The 24872-nt window shown below is 33.6% G+C and overlaps 5 protein-coding genes across 6 annotated transcripts; 2 read left to right on the top strand and 3 right to left on the bottom strand.

Moving 5' to 3' along the window:
- Nucleotides 1-1656: 1656 nt before the first annotated feature.
- On the bottom strand, nucleotides 1657-2549 carry LOC18044241 (NAC domain-containing protein 2). Its single transcript, XM_006437902.2, has 3 exons — nucleotides 2282-2549; nucleotides 1904-2178; nucleotides 1657-1785 (listed from the first exon to the last, which is right to left on the bottom strand). Exons 1-3 carry the CDS (start codon nucleotides 2547-2549, stop codon nucleotides 1657-1659), a joined length of 672 nt encoding a protein of 223 aa, XP_006437965.2.
- Nucleotides 2550-4537: 1988 nt separating this feature from the next.
- On the top strand, nucleotides 4538-6756 carry LOC112099183 (protein FAR1-RELATED SEQUENCE 5-like). The gene is made up of 4 exons (XM_024186301.1): nucleotides 4538-5041; nucleotides 5170-6162; nucleotides 6256-6327; nucleotides 6736-6756. Exons 1-4 carry the CDS (start codon nucleotides 4538-4540, stop codon nucleotides 6754-6756), a joined length of 1590 nt encoding a protein of 529 aa, XP_024042069.1.
- Nucleotides 6757-13275: 6519 nt separating this feature from the next.
- On the bottom strand, nucleotides 13276-14555 carry LOC18044240 (NAC domain-containing protein 45). The gene is made up of 2 exons (XM_006437901.2): nucleotides 14163-14555; nucleotides 13276-13788 (listed from the first exon to the last, which is right to left on the bottom strand). Exons 1-2 carry the CDS (start codon nucleotides 14437-14439, stop codon nucleotides 13457-13459), a joined length of 609 nt encoding a protein of 202 aa, XP_006437964.1. The 5' UTR covers nucleotides 14440-14555; the 3' UTR covers nucleotides 13276-13456.
- A 1830-nt stretch (nucleotides 14556-16385) lies between these two features.
- On the top strand, nucleotides 16386-17247 carry LOC18044239 (expansin-A23). The gene is made up of 2 exons (XM_024186300.1): nucleotides 16386-16482; nucleotides 16606-17247. The coding sequence occupies exons 1-2, from the start codon at nucleotides 16386-16388 to the stop codon at nucleotides 17220-17222; spliced, it is 714 nt and encodes a 237-aa protein (XP_024042068.1). The 3' UTR covers nucleotides 17223-17247.
- Nucleotides 17248-18984: 1737 nt separating this feature from the next.
- On the bottom strand, nucleotides 18985-23713 carry LOC18044238 (beta-glucosidase 40). 2 transcript variants are annotated; one of them, XM_006437898.2, is made up of 13 exons: nucleotides 23138-23713; nucleotides 21770-21836; nucleotides 21595-21653; nucleotides 21404-21479; nucleotides 21227-21298; nucleotides 21053-21140; nucleotides 20674-20929; nucleotides 20439-20554; nucleotides 20122-20345; nucleotides 19961-19992; nucleotides 19751-19853; nucleotides 19543-19651; nucleotides 18985-19421 (listed from the first exon to the last, which is right to left on the bottom strand). In XM_006437898.2, exons 1-13 carry the CDS (start codon nucleotides 23276-23278, stop codon nucleotides 19244-19246), a joined length of 1521 nt encoding a protein of 506 aa, XP_006437961.1. In that variant the 5' UTR covers nucleotides 23279-23713; the 3' UTR covers nucleotides 18985-19243. The 2 variants fall into 2 exon arrangements, with proteins under 2 accessions (XP_006437961.1, XP_006437962.2); XM_006437899.2 differs by lacking the exon at nucleotides 23138-23713 and adding an exon at nucleotides 21960-22103.
- Nucleotides 23714-24872: the final 1159 nt, after the last annotated feature.

Here is a 24872-nt window from a genome sequence, read left to right as displayed (position 1 = left end):
TGTTGTATTTGTGTGTATTAGCTAAATAATTATTTTATAACTATAAATATAATGTAAATGATTAGTAAAAACTGTTTTTGAAAAAAGCACTACCAAACGCATATTCTCTGTTTTTAATAATTTTCAACTGTGTCTACCAAACGCATATTACTGTTTTCAGTTTTAAAATATAAGATACAGAAAATGATACCAGACGCATATTTAAATTCGAAATACAGTAACTGCAAAACACCATTTTCATTTTCGTTATTATTCTCATAAAATACAGATTCAAAAACAATACCAAACATGCCCTTAGTGTTCCTTGTCGTTTCTTTTTAGTAAGATAATTCTAAAGTTAATAGCATCTCTAAAAGGCTCTATAAATTGTACTTTTCAAATATTCATTTACTTACCTATGTAGTAAATAGATGAGTGAAAAATGATATTGTTCTCCAAAAGACTCTTCAAATATAAATGAGTTAATATTATTTTAATTAAATAACTATTTTTTAAAGGAAAAGTCAATAGTAATTAAAGCATATTTCTATTTTTCTTCAATAAAAAGTAATAAAATATAAATTGAAGAGGGAGAAAGTAACTCTTCAAATTTGAAGAGAGAGAATCATTTCTTATTTGAAGAATCTTAATTGAAGTGTCTTTTGGAGCCTTAAATGTTGATGTAGCTCTTCAAATAAGTAATAAAATATTATTTGAAGAGTTTTTTGGTGATGCTCTAAGATAATTTAGTAATATTTTTAGATGTGTAACGATAATATTCATAGTTATATTTTGTTGCAAATGCCTCTTGGTCGATTTGTTAGTAGTTTTTAAGAAGTGTTACGGATAATAACCGCACAAGTTCAGTGAGAATGTGTGATGCGACTTAAAAGAAGAAGAAGATAGGTTAAGCACGGTTGGTTGAACAAGGAATATATTATTATATTAGAAGCTTTTGGCTATATTTAGGTTCTTGTAATTTGCAAAGGCTTTCCGTGCTGACTTTCAGCAAATATTAAAATTATATAATAGGAATCTCGTATATATCCAAATTTAAGTTTAGAATAATGCTAAAGTCTTCAATTAATCTTGGGATATCATTTAGGAACTTTAGCTCTTTCTTATATTTGCTATTTAAAGTATAAAATTCTTGTTAATTTATTTTTTTTATATCTCCTATAATCTTAAAGACAAATTATTTTATTTTATTTTATTTTTAATCAACTCACGCACTTATTAAAATTCAAATCTAAGATCTGAATTTTAGAAGGATCATTTATTGTTGCCGAAGCTAAACCTAATGCTTCACAAACTTTATATGAAAGAGTCCAAAAATAAATCATGAGAATTGCGCATCCAAAGCGAGATGAACATAATACGGGCAAAACTTGAAATCCAAAGCGACATGCTAATTTTTAAATTGACCAATTTTCGCAATTCAAAAGCATACACAATATACATAAAATTAGAATGTCGTTTTTTTTTTAAATATTTATTTTAAGGAATCTTTCCGTAAAAATTAATTAAACTGAATTCTAAGTAATTTTAGTATTTTAGGGAACATGTTAAAAACTGAATAAAAAGGAAAATTAATCGAATTCAATTGCTTGAATTCGATTAATTTTCCTTTTTATTCAGAGGGGATTCTGCTGCTGACTGATTTCCTTTTTATTCAAATTACACAGTCTCCTTCAGAGGGGATTCTGCTGCTGACTGATTTGCTTTCTGTGTTTTTGAACTTGTGCCGCATTTATCGCTTTGTCTCTGTCGTTTGTGCCGAATTTTGCATACGATATAACTCTCTACCTGAAATTATATAATTGCAGGTACGGCGTTAACTAAATTGAATACAACTGAACTATAATAAATGTAATTTGAAAGATGAAGCTGAAGTGAACGACTACTGCATATATACGCGAGTCACCTTGGCATTCACGTCTTCATCCAGCTTGTTTCTTCTGATAGCCGAAAAATACAAGGGATTTACTCTAAATTCATGCACGACCCAGGGAGTCTTGATCCCTCTAGGCGCCTTTCCCTCGTAGAAGATCAAAATTCTCTTGAATCCAACAATCGCTTTCCCACTCAGGATTGGCAAATCTCGACCAGTAGGCTTCCAGTAACCACTACTTGTCCGTCTCCGCTTTCCTGGTCGGGTGAAGAAATACGCCTCATCTGGTTTCCCATACTTGAATTCACCTGCATCCACACATCTCTAAATTAGCTATACACATTTTACCATAAAATTAATTTAGCTTTCTTTTTTTCAACTAAAAGTGAGCAAACTCTAACTCCAACTTACTGATTGGAAGTTGATGGGGATCAAAAGCATACAAATCAATTTCTCTAATAATATTGGCAGGAAGCTGTTGGCCAGATATCTTCTTAATAAGGTAATGGGTAATTAGCTCGTTACCACGCGGTGAAAACCGATATCCCAAAGGTAAATTATACTCTTCATCATCTTGGTTACTTCCGCGACCCCCTGAAATTGAATACGCTAACAAATTATTGTTACTAGTGGCGCCTGAAGTTTGCTGCGAGTAGGAGACAATGTCTAGCAAAGCCATGAAGACGAGCTTATCAGTAACAGTAAGCTAGTGTTTTCTAGATCTCAATGTCTCTAATCTTACATACATTTATATACTAAGCGAGATTCTCGGAATTTTTTTCTTGTCTTAACTCTAAAGAATCCGAATCCCCCTAGGATTCTGATTTCTTCTTCGGGAAAATCGTATTACTCTTTGTCTCTCAAGGATTTGAATTTCTGTGATTAAAATAATTAAATAAATAGATCTACTGCATACTTTGACTTGACCCCTTTGTAAATTCCTAATTTTAATGTTATGACATACGTTATCAAGTGGTTGGATTTCTAAGCAGGAAACGTAGGTTATTACGTGACGCAGGTATTAAGGCTGATTGCTAATTTATGAGGTCTATTTTGCAACTATATACAAAGATTGAAAAGGGGGAGGGGGGGGGGGGGGGGGGGGGGGGGGGGGGTGGTGTATGATAAATTAACAGTAGTGCCGCTTGACTAGGATCTCTTGTTATTCTCTTATTCAATACCTCCAAACTATCCCAATCCCAAGTTTTGGATACATATATGAAGAACACTATTAGATATACATATATTTTCATGCATGTATGTTGGTTTAGGAGTAGTATGTTAAAAAAATTTTAGCTCATCAAAGGCCCTAACTAAGCTGTGTCAGTAAGGTATATATATATATATAGGAAAAAGCTATTTGCCCCGAAATCGCACCCCGAAATTAAAACGCACCGTTTGCTCTGAGTTAATCACGTGTCTTGCTTTATAAAGGAAAAAGTTGGGGAAAGAAAAAGCAAAAGCTGTTTCTTCACGTTTCTTCAGTCAAACACGTGGGCCTAACTTGCTAAAAAGTTGGGGAAAGAAAAAGCAAAAGCAACGTTTCTTTGTTATTTCCTTCTTCTTTGTTACTCATTTCCTTCTTCGCTATTTACTTTGCATTCGGGCAGATCTGAAAGAGAGGGGAGTTCATTGCTTTACAAAACTCTACATTACGAAACTTGTAAGTATTTATTCTTTCTACATTAATTTATTGAGTTGTTTCATTTTAATTTATGAATCTTGAGATGTTTTATTTTAATTTGTGAGCTCAACCATGAGTATATATATTTAAATTTACTTAACCGTGAGCATTTGTATGCAAATTATTGTATTTTATTTATTTCAATTTGTTGAGTCGTGATAAGTAATTAATAATGATTAATTTGCTGAATCGTTAATTAAAAATATCTATTTATATTTTTATTTGTTTGTAAACTTAATGAATTAGGGATAAGTAATTAATAATAATTAATTTGTTGAATCGTTAACTAAAAAAATCTATTTATATTTTTATTTGTTTGTAAACTTAATGAATTAGGGATAAGTAATTAATAATAATTAATTTGCTGAATCGTTAATTAATAATATTTATTTATTTTTTTATTTGTTTATAAACTTAATAAATTAGGGATAAGTAATTAATAATAATCAATTTTGGTACAATTTATTAAATTTGCAGCAATAATGGACGAGATTGATGAATTAGAGGTTGATGAAGTGGAGGTTGATGAAGTAGAGGAATTTCAAGATTTACAGGAGGCTAATTTTGAAGGAAATAATGAAAATTTGGTGGAAGAGCCTACGGTTGGGATGTGTTTTAATAGTCCAGATGAAATGTTTGAATATTACAAAGCTTATGGCCAACAAGAGGGATTTCCAGTGATGCGGAGATCTTGTAAAAAAGGGGATGACGGGAATATGAGATATGTGACATTTAGTTGCGGGCGAAACGGCAAGTCCAAAGGCAAATCCAATCAGGTTTTGCGGCTTCAACCTAATCAGAAAATTGGATGCAATGCTAAAATTGGATGACGTTTTGTTGGTGGAAAATGGATAATTGGAAATTTTGTCCTTGAACACAACCATGCTATAAGTCCGAGCAAGAGTAGGTATTATCGATGCAACCGTACCATTAGTCCTTATGTAAAAAAGCAACTGGAAATAAATGAAGAAGAAGGAATTAGAATGGCTCAAAGTTTCAAGTCTATTGTCGTTGAGGCTGGTGGCTATGAAAATGTCGCATTCTTAGAAAAAGATGCTAGAAATTATGTTAATAAAGCAAGGCGATTAAGGCTTAGAGAAGGGGATGCGGCTGCAATTCAGAAATATTTTCAGAAAATGCAAGCAGAAAATGATGGATTTTTCTTCAGTCTTGACTTGGATGAGGAGGGTCGGTTAAACAATGTATTTTGGGCAGATCCAAGAAGTAGGGCAGCCTACAAAGACTTTGGAGATGTTGTTACATTTGACACCACGTACCTTATGAATAAATATGACATGCCATTTGCTCCTTTTGTTGGAGTTAATCATCACGGTCAGTCTATTTTGTTAGGATGTGGGTTGATTTCGCATGAGGATACAGAGACGTTTACGTGGTTATTTCACACATGGCTATCATGTATGTCCGGCTCTCCTCCCCTTGGAATCATCACAGACCAAGACAGAGCGATGCAAAATGCAATTGAGATTGTTTTTCCAAATACTAGGCATCGATGGTGTTTGTGGCATATTTTGAAAAGGTGCCCGAGAAGTTGGGAAGGTATGCAGAATATCATGCCATTAGATTTTCATTGCATGCTGTTGTTTATGATTCACAGACTCCTATTGAATTTGAGGAAGCTTGGCATGACATGTTAGATAAATATGATATTGCTGATAATCAATGGTTAAATGGTTTATATGAGGAAAGATATCGTTGGATTCCATGTTTTGTGAAAACAACTTTTTGGGCTGGCATGTCAACCACTCAACGTAGTGAGAGTATGAATGCTTTTTTTGATGGGTATGTTAATTCAAAAACAACTTTGAAGCAATTTGTGGAGAAATACGAGAAAGCAATGGAAAGTAAAATTGAAAAAGAGCGGCAAGCAGATGCTAGGTGCTTCAGCCAACGGATGCCATGCCGTACTAATTTCGCAATGGAAAAACAAGTTGAGGAAGTATATACTATTTCCAAGTTTCAAGAATTTCAACAGCAGCTGATGGATAAGATGTACTGTGAGGTTTTCAGTTGTGGGGGATCAAAATATGAAGTCATCGAAAATGATGGAAAGAGTAAAGAGAAGACTTTTCAAGTTATTTTTGAAAGGGACGACGGTGAAATTCGTTGTGCGTGTGCAATGTTTGAATGTAGAGGAATTGTTTGTAGACACGCCATTGCAGTGATGATACGTACCCGTGTAACATTTCTTCCTGAGAAGTATATTATACGGAGATGGAGGAAAGATGTGCGGAGATGTTATAGTCGAGTGAAAGTCAGTTATGATGTGAGAAGCTCGAGCATTGAACACCAGCGATATAAAGAAGAGTGTGCTGCTTTTTATGATGTTGCTGATGTTGCTTCAAAACATGAAGAAAGTCATAAAAGTGTTTTGACTTGGATTGAAAAGGCAATTAAGGATGTATCGTTGAATGTTCGATGTCAAAGCGAAGATGTAACTGCTGCTGGTGGGTCAGGAAGTTGTGCGGAAATCATTCAGGATCCAGTAGTATCTCGTCGTAAAGGTCGGCCACCTTCTCAAAGAAAGCAAAAACAATTTAAAAAGCCAAAACATAAGTCGAACAATACTTCATTGAGTACAACTGCAGAGGTAATTCTATTGCATTCATTTTTAATTAATTCAATGCAAATTAATTTCATATAAATTGAATAAAATTTAAATGTTTCTTGCTTACTTTCGTAGCATTTGGAGGCACATGATTCATCTTCTCAGGCGGCTACTGCAATCCCAACACAATCAGACAATATGGCTATGGTAAATTTTTTTTTATATATACATGTTAGTGTTGTTTTATTGTCATTTGTTTATTAATTTAATGGACATTTTCTTTTAACAGCCACTCCCACAACATGTTTTTTCCCCCCTTACTATCAGCCTTGGATAAATTATGGAAGAGTTCCTCATGTAAACTTCCAACAATTTTTACAACAAGATTTCGAGGATGCCAATCAGACGGAATTTTCAGCAAATGATCCCAACACATGATTAAAACTAGCTTGTGTTTTGATGTATTATTTTGCCCCACAGAAGGCTGAAATTTTAATTGGTGCCAAAACTAAGAATGGTTGTATGATTTTGATCCTATTTAGTTGTGCTGGACAAAGACTCATTTATTCTACAGCATTTTAAATTGACAATTTTTCTTCTTTTGCTCTATTTCAGAATCAGTTGAAAAGACCATGAAAGCATGAATAAATGAAGCCAAAATGTGATTTTTTTTTTTTTGCTTTCTTGAATATCACGATTTCAAGTATGAAGATTTTGCCATGCAAGAACGTTATGTTCAAATTCCGCATGTACATTATGTCAATAAATTTCTTAGCTAGTTCCAAAATAAACAAGTGAAAACACGAAGGAAATTTCTTGGAAATTCACAAAACTAGAAATTGCCATGGGATAAAGAAACAATTGACATCAACTAATCAATTAATCAATTGCAAATTAATACATAGTACAAAATAATAAAACTTAAAAATAACACTTGAATAGATAACATATCACAACAATTACAAGTATTTTAATGTAATCATATTTTGGTGTCTGTCTCCTTCGAAGTTCGTTATCATACAATAATTGGAATTTAACGGACAAACACTCAATCTCTAATGCTAACTTTCTAACCTCCTCCACTAACAAATCAACTTTCTCTTCGCTTGGTTTACGATCTTCAGCCCATTGAAAATTATTACATCTTTTACAAAGCCAAAATTTACGATTTGGATTCTTTGTTGTACGTGACGTTAATAACTCCATGTAATTACCGCATCCGTTACATAGCTGCTGTGAGTTTCGAATTTCACTTGTGCTAGTTGACATTGTGGTTAATTGATTTCTGAAACTACGAAACAGAAAAAAAATCGAAAATAAATTAGAACATACAACAATTACAGCACCAGTTACACACAAATAAAACAGAAATTAAATTCCCAGGGTGTCAAAGTGTCCAATTCCTAGGGCTGGAGGAAAATAAAATAGAAACATGAGAAAAGCTCTCTCGAGATTGGTTGCTCATGTTGCTAAACAAGCATGGTATCTGTTGCCCATAATGATTCATGTACTGAAGCAATATTCGTCCATTCAAATATAACTACATCAAGTTCCTACAATAATAACAAACTATCATCAAATTTTCAATTCCTTGCTTCCACCATTTATTTAGCATTTTAATCAAACTCAAATAAGCCAATCAATTCAGGCATACATAAAAAACATACTAATCTAAACATTTTTAACTAATAAAAAATTAATAAAAAATAGAAGAAGTAAGAGTAAGTCAAACAAAAAATCACTATGTTCATAACCAAACACCAAGCAACCCTCTGTTTCAACCCTGAAGAAACAGAACACCACCTCCCCAGAAGAAATGACCAAAACAAGCATAACACAGATAATTAAGGATCTAAGCACAGTAGCAGCAAAGCACAACCGATATTCATTATTCCAAACATCCAAATCCAGTATCCGACTTGATAGCAAGCGAAATATGTAAAATCTGTCCAATTTAATTTTTGTAATTTACAAAATGTTATAGCAACCACACCCACAGTATCCGACTCGATAACTAATTCAATTAACCAAAAATAATTAAATAAATAAAGCTACCTCTACCACAAGAAGCCAGCATAAAAACCACCCATCAGATGATGATACATGCATCAAACACAATAACGAAAATTGAACGAGAGCAAGAGAACGAACCATCGAACAAGAGTTGAGTTCAGATCTAAATGACTTAAGTGACGAATCTGCCTGAAGAAAAAGAGTGCTGCTAACTGGAAAGAGAAATGAAAAGTGAAAGCAAAATGTTTACCTTGCTTTACGGGAAAGTGAAATGGAAAGTGAAAGCTCAGAGTGCTGCTAACTAGAGAAGTGAAATGGAAAGTGAAGACAAAATTTGACAACAGGAAAGTGAAATGGAAAGTGAAAGCTCAGAGTACTGCTAACTAGAGAAGTGAAATGGAAAGTGAAGACAAAATTGGACAACACGTGTGGAGACAAAATTTCAAAGGAAATAACAAAGAAACGTTGTTTTTGCTTTTTCTTTCCCCAACTTTTTAACAAGTTAGGCCCACGTGTTTGACTGAAGAAACGTGAAGAAACAACTTTTGCTTTTTCTTTCCCCAACTTTTTCCTTTATAAAGCAAGACACGTGATTAACTCAGAACAAACGGTGCGTTTTAATTTCGGGGTGCGATTTCGGGGCAAATAGCAGCACTCATATATATATATATATATATATATATATATATATATATATATATATATATATATATATATATATATATATATATATCTGAAAATTTTAATCCAAATCATTGCATTAAATCACTAACACAACTTTTTCCGGAAATTGATGGAGGTTGTATCATAGTTCCATATAAATATAATATCAATCATTCAGCTTATGATACATTTTCAGTTACTAAATTTAAGTCGTGAGAAGATAATAATTACTAAATTTAACTCCCAAAAAGATAATAAAGATATGTGCATGGTTCTTGTTAAGTGGTATTGGGAGGGGTAAGGCCCCCCTCCCCCCAACCAACAATCTCTGTCTCACATATTTGGCCTTGGGGTCAAAAGTATAGAGACACTCGTTCTCCTTATTAGATTGTTAGTGAACTTGAGCTCTAATACCTTATAGATTGTTGGTGAACCTGAACTTTAATACCGATATTAGGTGGTCTTAAACCTCTCTCTCTCAATTGAAAAATTAGTTCAAGAATTGAGATTTTTTTTCACTCTTATAAACTCACTAACGGTCCCTTCCTAAATTGATGCGGGATAACTTCATCTATTCTATTTCTACAAAATCAAGACTCTGTGGTGCAATGGCACCCACAAAACATATAAAGAAATCAAAACAGTAAAATTATCCTTAAATCGATTCTGCTGGAAGTGTTTGTTAGAATTTACGGATATGTGTTTGTCATCCTCATACATGACGGTGGTCCTTTAACCCTGCTACATGCTATAAATTTGGGCACCATCTCATTCAAAGGTCAGAACTGGCCCTGTTTCTGATTTCTTTGTTTCTTGGCTTTCATATGCTTGTTGTTATCTTGCTTGTAATGAATTTTACCTACCATATAAGTCTCAATCTGCAACATATATATTAAACCAAAACAATACTGTCAAGTAAACTACCACAAAGCTGCTTCCAAAAATCCTAATAATCAATTAAAGCTTATACTTCATTTCAACTTTCGTGCTAATAATTACTACTTTGATTCAGGGTTGTGACTCGTTAATTAGATTGCTTTGAATGGATTTGTTCATTGCATTAGCAAGAATATACAAGGGATTAGCTATAAATTCATGTATAATCCAAGCATCCAGCTACTTCTTATCCCTCTCGATGAGTTCCCAGATAGAAGATGGAAAATTTCTTAACCCAACTCTTGTTTAGCCACAAAATATCTTTTTATATTTACCAGTAGCCTTCTAAAAACCATTGTGTAGTCCGTTTAGTCTGGCTTGACACAACATATATATCAAAACAGTATTATGTATCATTGCAAACAGAAAAATAACATACTGATGGGGAGTTGATGAAAATCATAGGAGTACATATTGATCTCTCTAATAATATTCATTTGGAATTGGTGGCCCTATCATCTTGTTAGCTGGCAGTTGAATGCATGATTAGCTCGTCCTTGTGCAGCGAAAAAGCGACACTTGATCAATGGTAAATCCAACTTGTTTTTTTGATTGCTTTTGATAAAAACTTAAAAGTGTACATGCAATAAGGATAAAATTATTAGTTTTTCACTTAAAATGTTGATTAATGTTCTCATAACTTATAAATTATATGAATGCTCGTCTAATAAATTTTTATGTTAAATTAATTTGCAATATGTTAATTTTTATCTTGTAAATATTTTTCAGGAATAAAGATGAAATTGGAATTTAAAGCAAAAACAAAGAAGAATTGCTAGAGCAATTTGAAATGTATGTAATTAATAAATATTTTTTTAAAATAAAAATAATAAAATAATAAAAAAGGTGAGCAACCATGCTCGTGATGGTCAAGCGGCCATCTTGCCACCTGACCATCATACCTCTCAATGTATATATATATTTATAAAATAATAATAATAATAATAATAATAAAGACAGGGGATGCAAGCGGGAGAGGAGAAGTTGAGAGAGACGGAGTGAAGTTGAGTAAATCTTTCTTTCTTTCTTTCTTATTTCTGGTGTAATTAATTTTATTGTAATATATTTTAAAAGTTTGTCAAATAAAAAGAGTGTTTTATTTTCTTTCAATATAAGTAGTTAATTTTATTAAGTTGAGGCGAAATGTAAAGCTCAATGTTTCAAATTATAAAATTAATTACTTTCTCAAGTGAGTTTTAAGTTTATTTAATTCTTTTTTGATTATTTTTATGTCATGTTAATTTATAGATTTCCTTTGATTTGTATGGTATTTTGAAATAATGTCGATACATTAATAGAGTTATGGCATATTAGGTACTTGATTCCATATTTATCCACACACATAGTTAGTTAGGAATTAAATGATATAATAATTAACTGATAAAAGTGAAGCAAAATATAAAAATGAAAGAGTATTAAAAATATAGTTTGAATACTGAGAGTGAATCTCATAACCTTAGCATAATTTTAAATTGATTTCATGTAATTTATCTTCCTGCAATTAATTTTATTTATTTAACAAATTGACTACTAGATTTTCAATTCTTTATGGTTCGACATCGGACTCACTGGATTATATTATAAGTAAACACTCTTATACTTATAAGTAGTAACACTTTTGAGTCGTGTCAATTTTCATAAATAACTTGTTGAGTAAGCTAACAATTGCTTTCTTCTTCCTCATCTCATTGTGATTGTCTCTGTAGATTCTCTGAAGACGACAAGTCTTAGTGACGCCGATGTTGTTGTCTTACCGTTGACTTGTTTCTTTTATATTTAAAATAAAAATCAGAATTGAATTTTAGTTCTACTAAGATTATGTATATTGTAAATAAATAATGAAAAATGTTAAAAGAAGATAGGGTACAAATTTTATATTCCAACTTTGCAATAATTTTGTGGTTGCATTAAGTGAGTAAACCAGTATCAATTTTAGATGAAAGGCACTTTTGATTTAATTTAAAATAGAAAAATTTCTATGATATTGTATTAATTTTTACAGTATCAATAATCTATTTTTTTAAATTGTCCATTCGATGTAAGGATGAAGATCTCCACCCTTAATTTTAATGAATTAAAACTAACATTCGAATGTACGAAATGATCCGACAGAGTGCGAAGGGTGACGTGCCACGCTTGTTCTCACCACTGACAACACAAGTGACAAGGTTAGTTTCTTTTAAAGATTAAAATTATTTCTTTAATTATTTGTAGTTTTTTTTTTTTTTTGAAGTTCATTGTAAGAAAGAAATACCAATCTAGTGGAGATACTAATCTTAATTATTATACTAATCTTAATTATTTTTCATGCTCGTCAGCAGAGATAGCAAATTAAGTATATTAATTATAATAATTATAATAATCTAGCAAATTAATTAAGATTCAAAACATCTTCTAATTGTTTTTGTTTTTGTTGTTGCCCTAAAGAAGCCATGTGCTGTTACAGGAGTGTTGAATGAGGGACTTACTGCATATATTTATAGGACGCGGCAAATGGATGTTTTTGTATTGGAGACAAAGATACCTTCTAACTGTTTGTCTACGCGGAGACTTTCTGCCGAAATTGAATCCTTTGTTGGATACCTAAGGTGTCTTCTAAAAAGTGTTTTCAGTACGTGGACCAACATTTCATTAAGCTGAATTTTAACACATTTAGAGAAATAAGTGCCAACTAACAGCTGCTATAATGACTAATTATAACTACCATCATATCATCTTTGATGGAAAAATAAAATATAAAGGAAATGGTAAACAATTACTTGGCCCCTGAGATTATGTAATGTAACAAAATACACTATCAGAAGATTACAGAAGGCTCAGAAGAATCAAACAATCGCATAGGACACATCAATAGCTGGAGGACAATTCTAAACTTCCGCTATTGTTTTTTGTGGCCATGTTGTGCTATTTTTTCATATTTAAGTTTTCTTCCATCCTTTTCATGGTCGAATTCGGATTTTTCATTTTTGTTTTTAATTTTGGAATCCTCTCTTTCCAATTTAAGAAGAGACGACTCTGTGACTGTGGGTCACACTTAAAAATAGCGGATTTTGGTTGACTTCTGAATGGGATGAGCTGGGTTTGGATCAAAATATTCAGTAGATTCGGACGAATTACACCGGTATTCTGGATCACTTCATGATCACTAGCCTTTTACTAGTGTTTTTCAAAACTGTTTTCATTTCTGATCTTCAAAATATAGGTCTGTCAGGAGTATACTCGTTGATTTAACTGTCGCAATCTTTCGTATTACATAATCTCTTGTAATAATAATCTCTTGCATGTCATATTATAGGCAGTAAAATGTCCACTTCTGATAGCTGGGACGGGACAAAAAGAGGTTTTGAGGTTCCAGTTAGGCATTTTGCTAGTAGATGAGAGGATTTGGAGTTCAAATCGCTATTTGTTGTAGTGATAAAAGGTTTGGAGTTCAAATCGTTATTTGTTGCAGTGATAAGGGGTTTGGATTTTGAATTCTCTGTTAAAACCCCGTTAGGATTTTACTTTGAATTCGTCGTGATGAGAAAACATTGGCCATGTAGATTGATTCTTTATTGAAGTAAATCATATCACATACTGGGCATCCATGGAAACTCATCAAGAGAGATGGAGAATTCATCCAAGAAATTGCTTGCTTTATTAAATTCTTTCATCATCATCCTTGCATCCGAAGAAAGAAAACGTAAAACGAAATCAAACTTGTGTAGTCTAATCTGCTTAGCTTTTAGGCTTTTGTTATTTTGCATACAGCGTAACTCACAATTCTGGTCTTGACATCGTCATTCATTTGATCCGCAGGAATTAAACGGGGATTGACTCTGTACTCGGTCATAGACCAGGCGCTCTTTTGCCCTTCGGGCTCTGTCCCCAAATAAAAAGTCCAATTTTTCTTAAACCCCACCATCACCTTCATTTCCCTGTCAGAATATACAGGCACATCGACACCATCAGCCTCCCAGTACCCGCGCTTCGTAACCACCCTCTGCACCATTCCCTTTCCACGTTTATTAACTAACCACGCATAAAAATAAGTCTCATTTGCCCTGCATCTCTCGTCTGCAAAACAAACAAGATAAATGGTGTGTTATTATTTGATAGAAAAATAATATTATCACCGTACTGATTAGTTCGGATACTAGCGGCTTTAGTGCTAAGCTTGGCAATTCCTCAAAGTAAGCCTAAAACACCCTAACAATCGCATAGCAAAGGAAGCTTTTTAATGAACTTATGAATGTTTGGCTTAAATGAGACCAGCTCTTCATACATGATCTTCAAGCACATGTATCTCGAGATACAAAAATAATTGCTTCTCACTTTTCCTCCAACGTGCGACATTAGTGTTCTAAAAATTAAAATATCCATGTAATTTCAACAAATACTGAAAAAAGAATTTAAACCGTAATCAAGAAAAATTAAAGCGGCTGGCCTACCGAATACGACGTCGTTAGGATCAAACGTAGACAAATCCATGTCTTTAATGGGATACAGCGGAGTATGCTTAGTGCCCAAGATCTTGCTTAGAAGATAAGGCTGAATTACTTGATGATCACGCGGAAAGAAACGAATCCCTACCGGCACATATCCATCTTCAAAATCAATACGTCCCCGATTTTTTGAATTAAAAGATTTCAACGCACTTGATCTTTGTTCTTCTAATTCTAATATTTTATTAGACGAAGACGAAGCAGGAGGAAGAGAAGAAGACATGAGTTATGGTTGTAACGAAGGCGTTTGAGGAAATGCCTAGACGAGAGGGTACGTAACCAATTGGAGCAACATACTACAAGTTTGTAGGAAGCGGTAAAGGATTTCTTTTTTTTTTTTTCTTCAATTGTAGATTCACGCGGAAACTTCCGGTTCTGACGAATTTAAATCCTCTTATGATAAGGATTTCTATTTAAAGATTAAAAAAAAAAAGAAAAAGAAAAATGGACCAATCATCCTAACTTTGTCGGTGGGATGAGTTTTGGTTCACTTTTGATGGGCTTCGTTTGTGTCATGGACAGGATCTAGTGTTGTTGACTTGGCCCATAATGAGGTTCATGCTCTGCCAAACACTGTAACAATGCAAGATGGGTAGGTTTGGTTTCCGACTTTCTTCAATTGGGTTGGGCAATGAAGAATTGGTCTAAATTGAATTTTATTTAGGATTATCTTGTGTAATTTAACATAACATTATATTGGTTTTGTCTTATGTTTGATGTAATATAAGATTGGACAAAGTTTTATATATAATTTTGACATTGAATTATTGGTGTTGTCTCATGTTTGATGCAACGTTAGATTGGATAAAGTTTAATGTATAATTTTAACATTGAATTAATTGAAAATAAATAAATACAACCAGATATGATTGTTGGGACCTAAACCCAATCTAAAAATCTGAAAACAACAAAAAGAGTAAATAAACAAATTCTTACAGCTACAAAAAGACCTCGACCTCGATGATGAGACTAAGGAGGTGCTAACTCCATAGTTTCAGTTGTTGAATTTTAATTATTTCATTTAATTTTTATAAAATTGCTAAACTCTATCGAGATGAAATCATGAGACAATTATCAGTTAAGACAGGATAAATAGCATTTAAATATAATCATATTTATTCATCAAAGCATGAAATAATTAGTGTCATTGAGGTTGTAAGTTGTTCAAATACATTAATCGTATGCCAGTTTTACTTCCTGTTTCATCATTTTTAATGATTAATCAATTTGTTGAAGAAATTAAATCAAGATAAAGGAAGCAAAGATAACACAGTGACGTAAAACTCGGATGAAGAATGCCCTCCTCCTTAAGTTATAAGTAAAAATCAAATCAAAACCTGTGATTAGTAGATTAATGAGAAAAAGAATCTAGTAGACAAAATTTTAAAAAATTTCTTAATTGTCATAAAATTCTAATATTAGATTCGTATGTGGTTTAACTAGTAAACCAGTTAAAGATTTCTCAAAAGTAAAATACATTTATTATTGATGATTAATTACTTATTATTACTTTTTACAAATTACAACTTCATAATTAATTGAATTTCCACTAAGGCTGGCTCATTGCATTGAAAAGAAAGCACACAACCAACAAAGTGTTGGCTCCACTGGCAATGGAGTCCCCTTAAGTGGCTTGACTGGGTTTGCTCCCCAGTTCGAGTCGCAGGGAAGTCGCCTTTGTTGGGAGAACCTGTGCCTCCCGGTTCGAGCGGGGACTTCTAGTCTGGGTTGTGGTACGGGCTTAAAGGTGCCTCCCACAGTTGGGGCCCTTCCCAGGATACCTCGTGGATAAGACCAAAAAAAAAAAAAAAAGAAAGCACACATGCTAAATCTCCTATCCAGCAATTAGTTGCATACAATAAATGCAAAAGCAAAAAAATAGAAAATCCAGCTCTTGTGTAATTACTTGCATTATTCTTAACAACTCATAATTAACTAGATTCTGTAAACAACTTGCATCAGTACATATAATTCATTAACTTCAATATAATTAACCATGTATAGGCTTCCTTTTTCTTTCTTGTTCATTTCATACATTGTCCTATATAAACGTACCATTGCCTCCACCATTTTCCAAGCATGCAGGTGATTTAAGAATTGAGTGTATATTATCACATAGAGAGCTAATAAATGGCCGGCCGTGAGGGGCCTATTCTTTTATTAATGGCTATGGCGCTGAACCTCTTTAGCTCAGCTTCAACGTTAACTGAGTGGAGTCCCGCACATGCAACGTTTTACGGTGACATGGCTGGCAATGAAACAATGTGTAAATTACTTCAACCTCGATGTCGAGATTTTTCTTTCCTTTTCTTTTTCAGAAACATAGCATGCAATCCTGAGAAATTGAACCATTAATTTCGTTTTCATTTTGCACGTAACATCCATGCAGACGGAGCTTGTGGCTACGGAGACCTATTTAAACAAGGGTATGGCCTCGAGACAACAGCTTTAAGCACAGCTCTTTTCAACAACGGCCGAACTTGCGGCGCCTGTTATCAAATCGTGTGCTATAACTCCAAATGGTGCCTGAAGGGGGCGGGTGCTATTGGCGTAACTGCGACAAATTTTTGCCCTCCGAATTACAGCAAACCCCATGAAAATTGGTGCAATCCTCCCCTGAAACACTTTGATTTGTCACAACCCATGTTCCGAAAAATTGCAGAGTACAAAGGTGGCATTGTCCCTGTCTTGTACCGAAGAGTGTCTTGCGTTAAATCTGGAGGGGTTATGTTTGAAATGCATGGGAATCCTTATTGGATACTTGTTTTAGTGTACAATGTTGGGGGTGCTGGTGAGGTGATTGATGTGAAGATTAAAGGATCAAGCACGGGTTGGATACAAATGTCGCGAAACTGGGGCCAGAACTGGCAAACTTCTGCACAATTACTAGGGCAAAGCTTGTCATTTCAAGTCACTACCAGTGATGGCAAAATGGTTCAATTTGATGATGTTGCACCGCCGCATTGGCAATTTGGTGATGTGTTTGAGGGCAAACAGAATTTTTAAGCAGCACCATATAACTAAGTTTAAGACCCTAAAAGCTAGCTGCTTCTGCTAATTAGTTGTATGTAATGTAGTCCAATTTGGATCCTAATAATAACATGCTTATTTGAGTAAATGAGAAATTAAGAACGACTTTCGGGACTCAAATTAATGATTTTAGTTTTATCTATCTTTTCTTTATAATGAAGAATTAACTTTAATTTTCATATTGCCTTGAAAGCTTTCATGTCTCATATAAAGACGAGGTGTGTCCTAATAGAGTTAATTGGTAACTTGTTTGATGAACACAAAAATCTGTGCATACAGAAAATCAATAGGTTCTGTTATTGATATTAGATTTATCTGAGTAGCTTGAGTGAAGCTGTAGGACTACCCTTAGTATTCCTACTTCAATTTGTCACCAATTTTCAATATGAGAAAAAAGTTAATTCATTAGCTCTCCTAGTAACATGTGGGAAAGCCAACTTAATACAGCTTATGCTAACTTAAGGTAATTTTCAGTTTCATCCCTTGAGGTTTTGGGTCCCTTCACTTAGATAGAATGTATAAGGGTATTTTCACTTTACACCCCTATCGTTAGTATAAAGTTTAGTTGACTGATAATTGATTGTATAAATGACTAAATACCCTTGCGTATGTAAAACAATATTCTAGATGTGTACTGGGCACTGGATCATTCACAAATTTAGTCCCAAATTATATTAAAATCTCAATAAAACTCATGAGAAATATACTTATCAGTATCACCACCCAAAAAGAAATAAATACATGCATTTGTCATATTACTACTCTAAATCTTGCCTGAAATATCCATCTTCAACAAAATGTTAACCAACCTAACAACTGTTTATGCAATGAATATTCACAATTTAGAGACCAAAACATATAACCCAACTAAAATTAGTCATGACAAGTTCTTAATTCTAGTAGCAGTCAACCTCCAAAATCAACCAACGAAGAAATAACAAACTAAAACAACAATTTTTATCATGGGTTTTCATGATTTGAAGGAAAAAAAAAAAAAACAACACATGCACCAACTCTGCAGACCCACATCAGCATTATTGTTCAACCTCAACTTCACTTTTAGCTCATCCCAACACTGTAAAAAGGAAAAAAAAAGTATAACAAAAAAGGAAAGTTTCAGTTACTTGGCATGCGACTCCATCGTAAGTGGGTGGGTTCTTGGTCGTTGCCAGTATTTACTCAAGGTCGTCGAATTTGTTTGAACTCTTACATCAGTTCCCGTCAAACTTGATTCTGATTGCTTTCCCGACATCTTGTTCGTCACAACAACGAATTCGCTTAATGCGTTAATGATGATATGAATTTGCTTTTTCAATTTGTAAAGATAAAAATTAAACAAATCATTGTTTTTGATTTGGTGTAAAATCCATTGAACACTAACATGCTTATGTTATTACCCAACAAACATTTGATATAAAACCCATTGAACACTGACATGATTCTGTTATTACTCAACGGACATAACAATGTTTTTGACATGTTCCAGTTTCAAAAGTGTAAAAATTCAAAATGTTTTTACTATTTAATCAAGTTAGCATGTAATTACTTAAATGCCCTCACATATTAAATATATACTAAACTTTATACTAACGGTGGGGTGTAAAGTGGAGATACCTTTATACATTCTATCTAAGTGAAGGGACCCAAAACCTTAGGGGATGAAACTGAAAATTACCCTGCTAACTTATTTAGGACACAGGGGTATTAAGGACAATGCTTTATATTATATATTCTTCAATTTCATCACAACTTGCAAACATCATATTATAAATTGTTTCTTTACACTCTTAACTTTAAAGTTCAATTCTATATCTCCATGCTTGTATATCGAACATAATTTCACCTAATACATCAATATAATTCTATCAAATCAATGCAGCAAGGTTACAGTATAAAACTTAATGAATTCAAAGCCGCCCCCCCCCAACCAAAAAAAAAAAAAACACAACCATATAAGTACATTAAAAACCAATTTCCTTATAAAAGAATAAACTCTTTCATTTTGTTGAATTTAGGAAGTTCTTGAACCACTGAACAGAGTTCTTAGGGTATCTCTTCTGATTGTCCTTATAATCCACAAAATATAGACCGAATCTTGAAGTGTAACCAGCTGCCCACTCCCAGTTATCCAATAATGACCATACAAAATACCCTTTCACATTGCATCCATCTTCCCTGCATCATTAATCAAAATATATCATTTTAGCTTTTGTTTAGCCAACACTTTAGAAGTCACTAAATACTGAAAATTGTATGTACAAGTACACTTATATGTGAAGTAGTATGTATTACATACTTGATTGCAGCTAGCAAGTTTGTTAAATAGTCGTTATGGTATTTGATTCTTTTATCATCCTTCAGAGCTTCTTTAATTGGGGTGAATCGATTATTTGGATCATCCATCCCTGTGATGAACATGAAAAATGAATATTCATCAGCTCAATAATTACTTTCTTTTTAGATGAAATAAATGGTTATAGTTGGAAAAAGAAAAAAAAGATCACCATTTTCAGTGATAATGACAGTGGGGTTCCTATACTTCTGCTTGATGTAATTCATTAAGCTTCTCATTCCACGAGGCACTATGTACAGCCATATTGAATTTGCCTGCAATGAGATGGAAAATAAATTTGCATGATTAGCCATATGAACTAAACAATATTTGAAGAAAAATAAATAAATAAATACTAATTAACTCATATGGTTACACATACCCTGTCTGCAATAGGTTTCCCATTTTTGAATGCTGAAAAACATGTGAAAACAATAGCTTAGCGGTTAGCACCCTTGTTTCTGATGTTTTTAGAACAAAACTTATAAGCTTCCTGTACGTTGGATGCCTTAAAATCTCAAATGGGAGGTTCTTTTGACTTACGGATGGTAAGGGCGCCAGCATCTGCAAGGGAGTCATTAAGCACAACCCCGATTAAATTAGTTGCATTACGTTGAGCATAGAAAGTAGTGTAGTGATTGATTCCCACGAAATCCAAAGATCCCTTGAGGAGAGCAGCCTCAGAGCTGGTGAATCTTGGCAGCCGGCTTCCTACTCTATTCCTCATTGAACTTGGATAATCTCCAAACATCAAAGGGTCTAGAAACCTGTAATAACTCTACAAATTAGAATTTCAACCTTTGTGTTGGTTTCCGGAAACTCTTGACAAATCAGAAAGATAAAGGTGTAATTATATTTACCAGCCAAGTTGGAAATCTTGGGCTCTTTGAGTTGCTTCAGCGTCTTCTGTGGAGTTTGATGCAGATTCATACCAAATAACATCAAACGCTATCCCAAGTGATCCACCCTGTTTTGCCTGTATGGATTGAGGACCAACCAAGTGAGATCCTAATTCCAGCTCCAGTTGTTTAACATAATGAAAATTGTTGGTGATGTGATGCCTCTCAATTTTAACATTAACGTACTAAACTTCACCTTGTATTTTTTTCTGTATATATCTGCCACTTTTGCATGAGTAAGGAGAGCGTTGTGGGCGACAATGTAGGGCTCAGTAGCAGAGTTCCCAGCCCTGCAGAATAGATGAAGAAGGATTGAGCACCTTCCAGGTGCCTGCAGCCCCACATCATAGCCTTGTATGGTAAATGTATGTGGCTCATTGAATGTAATCCAGTGCTTCACCCTGTCACCAAATTTCTGGAAGCATGTCTCGGCATATGTAGCAAAGTCATTGCTGTAAATGAGACACAGCATATGAACCAATTGAATCATTTTAATGATCTGTAATTGGATATTTTTACCAAAAGGAACTATACTATACAGTTGGAGTTGGAGTGTAAGAGCATTCTAATTTTACATGATTTGGCGGTCAAGCCATCCTTTGTATTTGTCATCCAAGGCTTGAGGTAGGTCCCAGTGATAAAGAGTCACATATGGTTCAATTCCTGCGCATGTTTTGAGCAGTTAGAATCTCTTTTTTTTTTCCTTCTTCCTTACATTCCTCACAAAGCTGAAAAATTTTGGAGGATACCTTTAGCAAGTAAAGCATCAATGAGTTTGTTGTAATGATCAACACCTGCCTGATTTATTTGCCCCGTTCCATCTACAAACAAGAACAATATGAGAAATTGTCTTAATTTCATCTCTAATTAATCAACAATGATCAATAGAAGTGCAGCAATTAACGAGTTTGGTGCTAAAAGCTTACTGGGGAAAATCCGAGACCAAGCAATAGAAAACCGGTAAGCATCCATGCCCATGTCCTTCATAAGTTGTACATCTTCCTGAACTCAAACACCAAAGTCCATTATAATAAATTATCAATTATTTAGCTGATGAAAACAATTTTGATCAAAATAAAGCCATTCTTTGATTGGGGGTCAGTATTTCTAGACTCACAGGGTAGCGGTGGTACTGATCCACGGCAACATCAGCATTACTATTATCCAGTATCTTACCTGTAGCAGAATTTGAAGAGATTCATGAAATAAAGAGGCCTACTCAAGCGATATTAGATGTGTTATAGTTGTTCATGGCATTTTTAAAATATTTTGAGCAAATTATGATGTGTTACCAAAAGTATGTGAAAATGTGTCCCAGACAGTCGGTCCCCTTCCATCCTCTTTCACTGCTCCTTCATACTGCCCAAAAAAAAAAAAAATTAATAAATAAATAAAAAAGGACATTATCCAGCAGCATTATTACTTTCACCAAGAATCTAATCAATCGAATTTTTTTTTTTTGGAAAAAATGGGATCCAATACCATAGAATTAAGATTTCGAAGCTTTGTGTTAGACTCTTCAAAGTCTTGTTGTTTCTACGGATTGTGATGTTATCTGTACATATAATTTCAACCATGGAATCTTTGCTTTGCTACGTTATCTTGATTGGAGAGCGGTTCATTTTTATCTCATTCTCCTTTTCACATACAAAAAATATAAAACAGTCTAATAAAAATTTAATACATGAATCTCAAAAGTCAGCCATCAAAGAAATCAGTTCGATTGTAGCCGACAGATGCCTTCGCCAGCTCACTTCCAGAACATATCTTAATTAAAATAAATCTATTATTCCCCATTTCAAAAAGACAAAAACTTTACACTCGACAGCTCCAGCTCCGTAGGGATGGTATTTTTTTTTATGCGACATATTTTTGGGACGAGATCGCGTATATTTTTGTCCCATAAAAAAAATATAAAAATAAGAGTGAGATATTTTTTTATCCCATTTGTATATACAGAATGAGATTAAAATTATTAAATTTTATTCTATCCCATCTCATTACCGATTAAAGATGAGAATTTTTTTAATTAGGATGTAATCCCGCATGATCTCATCTCTTTTAGAACTAAATTGAAATATATTTTTATTCTAAAAAAAATATAAGGATGAGAGTAAAATATTTTTTTATCCCACTTGTGTATTATATCTCATCACATCCCGTTACATTGACAATTCTACCGCGCGGTGGTGTCTATGAAAACAAGAAGAATAACTGGGGGTAAATTCATAAAATCATAGAATGCGAAGGTCTTTGACAAGGAATAAAAACTTTAAGAAAGCGACCGCAAATCCGGAATGTGAATGTCCCGACTTTCTAGACGAATTCGCTGGCTATATTAAAAAGAAAAAAGAAAAACCGCCGTTTTCCAACAGAAATTATGTTTGAATTGACAAAATTACCCTTCACACACTCTCGAGTCAGTGGAACAACAGCACGGCGCAAAAGCAAAAAGTTTTATCTCTTCAACACTCTTATCGTCAACTGGAATCCGAAACAACTCAGATCACACACTGAAGATGGAAAAAGACTTGGTGCTCTTAAAAGCACCGTTCATTTCCCATTTATTTATATCTGAATTTTAGACCTCATTTTTAACCCCCCCACCCCCAAAAAACAAAAAGATTAATTAAATTAAAATGGCAATGATTGATACCAACCTGGAAAGCAGAGGATGCAGTCCCAAAAACAAAACCCTTTGGGAAGCTAGCTCTGTTAATTTGTGAAGAGCAAGTCTGGATCCCAAACGCAACCAGTAGTAGTGATACGACCAAATTAGCAATGCCGCTTTTAAACAGCATGGTGTAACTTCACAATCCCCACAGAGAAATTAATGATAAAATGATACGTAAAAAGAGGTGATGCGGATGTGAAGAATAAAAGCCAAGACTCAAGAGAGGGAGTTCATTCATGTAAAGTTGCAGCAAAGCAAAAGTGGTTTTGGAATTATATAGAAAAGAGGAAAGGGATAAGGTTTAAGGAAAGAAATTAAAATATTGCGAAATAATAACTATTGGGGTCGTTAAGAAAGCCAGAAATGGCAGTGAGTTTGGGAATGATAAAATACGCCCCACGCAATTAAAATGGCAGTGAGTTTGGACAGTCTGAAATTCACTTGTATTTCAGGGTTGTTGGCGTGGGGTTTGCGTATCATTTCCCACTGAGTTTAATGGTGTGCACACGGTATCAAGCCTTATAAGTTATAATGTCTTCTAGATTGAACATGATATATGGTGGTAACGGGTCAAATGGTGGCGATGATGGCCATGGATTATATATATATATATATATATATAAAGTAGTTTTTTGGTGAAGGATTTTAAAGTACGGGAAAGTCAGGAAAAACTTTAAAACTACACGGTTTTAAAGGCTTATAGTTTTAAGTTTTTAAAATCATACGGTTTTAAATCCCATATATATATATACACACACACACGTACGAATGTATGTATAAAAAATAAGAACCAATCGATTGCTTTGCAGTATACGTATTTCTTTTTATGCCTTGTTTTTTTTTGTATTTAACTCTTCTTTTTCTTGTTTGAGATACCCTGCTCGACGCGTTTTTGATTGCTTTTTTAGTATATTTGTTGTTATGCTTTTCTTCTTTCTATATTTTACTATTTTTTTTCCTTGTTTGAGATACCTTTTACTCTAACGTGATATACTAAAATACAGTAGAGACAACACATCATTTGAGGAATGTATACATTTACTGGCAAAATGTCAACTGATGATGCAAAAGGTTTCAATCAATGAGAGGTGGACTGAACCAAAACACCTATTCTAACAAGATATGTAACAAATAGAAAAGAAGACGTGTGCACAATAATAATCATTCATGTTATTACTAGATTAGATGATTGTTGTAGTGCCTTTTTATCTTTTCTTTGTTGTGTTGCATTGTAGACTTTCTCTTGATATATCACAGACCAGGTCCAAATTCCTACTGGGGAGTTTGTTTTTCATTCCTATTTTCCGTGATAATGAAGCACGGAATGTCTGTTTTGGCGTGAAAAGCTTGATTTTCATTTTGTCATATGTACGCACCACGTGCAAGATCGGATGTGTCTTTTGGTTTCTTTTTTCTTCGACCGAATAGATTGGTTCTAATGTCAATACCAAGAAATATGCGTTCAAGTCGATGCGTAAGTAATTTTCATTTGATGATTTTTTTATGATTAGAATTTTCTCACCGTGATCATCAAATTTTTTATGATTAGAATTGGATTTCTTCAGGTAGATAATATACAAAAGTTCAAATTACAACATGTAATTAATCTGCAAGAAGTTAATCAATCAAAAACTATCTAACCGGTCCACTCATATTACACTATTTCCAAAGAAGAAGAATATTCCTTCTCGAAATATTCCAAGAGAAACTAAATAGACAAA

Source organism: Citrus clementina, unplaced genomic scaffold (assembly GCF_000493195.1).
Source record: "Citrus clementina cultivar Clemenules unplaced genomic scaffold, Citrus_clementina_v1.0 scaffold_4, whole genome shotgun sequence".
NCBI lineage: Eukaryota > Viridiplantae > Streptophyta > Magnoliopsida > Sapindales > Rutaceae > Citrus > Citrus x clementina.
Note: the sequence above shows the minus strand (reverse complement) of the source record. Positions and strands in the feature narration are given on the sequence as shown.

Excerpts from the sequence above, each read along its gene's own strand:
- LOC18044238 (XM_006437898.2), bottom strand. The coding sequence starts at position 23,278 with ATGCTGTTTAAAAGCGGCATTGCTAATTTGGTCGTATCACTACTACTG. Across the intron at positions 21,480-21,594 it reads ATCAGTACCACCGCTACCCT|GAAGATGTACAACTTATGAA; the intron begins GTGAGTCTAGAA and ends GTTTGAGTTCAG. Across the intron at positions 19,422-19,542 it reads AACTTGCTAGCTGCAATCAA|GGAAGATGGATGCAATGTGA; the intron begins GTATGTAATACA and ends TTAATGATGCAG.
- LOC18044240 (XM_006437901.2), bottom strand. The coding sequence starts at position 14,439 with ATGTCTTCTTCTCTTCCTCCTGCTTCGTCTTCGTCTAATAAAATATTA. Across the intron at positions 13,789-14,162 it reads TCCTAACGACGTCGTATTCG|ACGAGAGATGCAGGGCAAAT; the intron begins GTAGGCCAGCCG and ends TTTGTTTTGCAG.
- LOC18044241 (XM_006437902.2), bottom strand. The coding sequence starts at position 2,549 with ATGGCTTTGCTAGACATTGTCTCCTACTCGCAGCAAACTTCAGGCGCC. Across the intron at positions 2,179-2,281 it reads TCCCCATCAACTTCCAATCA|GTGAATTCAAGTATGGGAAA; the intron begins GTAAGTTGGAGT and ends GTGTGGATGCAG. Across the intron at positions 1,786-1,903 it reads ATGAAGACGTGAATGCCAAG|GTAGAGAGTTATATCGTATG; the intron begins GTGACTCGCGTA and ends ATATAATTTCAG.
- LOC112099183 (XM_024186301.1), top strand. The coding sequence starts at position 4,538 with ATGGCTCAAAGTTTCAAGTCTATTGTCGTTGAGGCTGGTGGCTATGAA. Across the intron at positions 5,042-5,169 it reads TGCAAAATGCAATTGAGATT|ACTCCTATTGAATTTGAGGA; the intron begins GTTTTTCCAAAT and ends TATGATTCACAG. Across the intron at positions 6,163-6,255 it reads CATTGAGTACAACTGCAGAG|CATTTGGAGGCACATGATTC; the intron begins GTAATTCTATTG and ends TTACTTTCGTAG.
- LOC18044239 (XM_024186300.1), top strand. The coding sequence starts at position 16,386 with ATGGCGCTGAACCTCTTTAGCTCAGCTTCAACGTTAACTGAGTGGAGT. Across the intron at positions 16,483-16,605 it reads GGCTGGCAATGAAACAATGT|ACGGAGCTTGTGGCTACGGA; the intron begins GTAAATTACTTC and ends ACATCCATGCAG.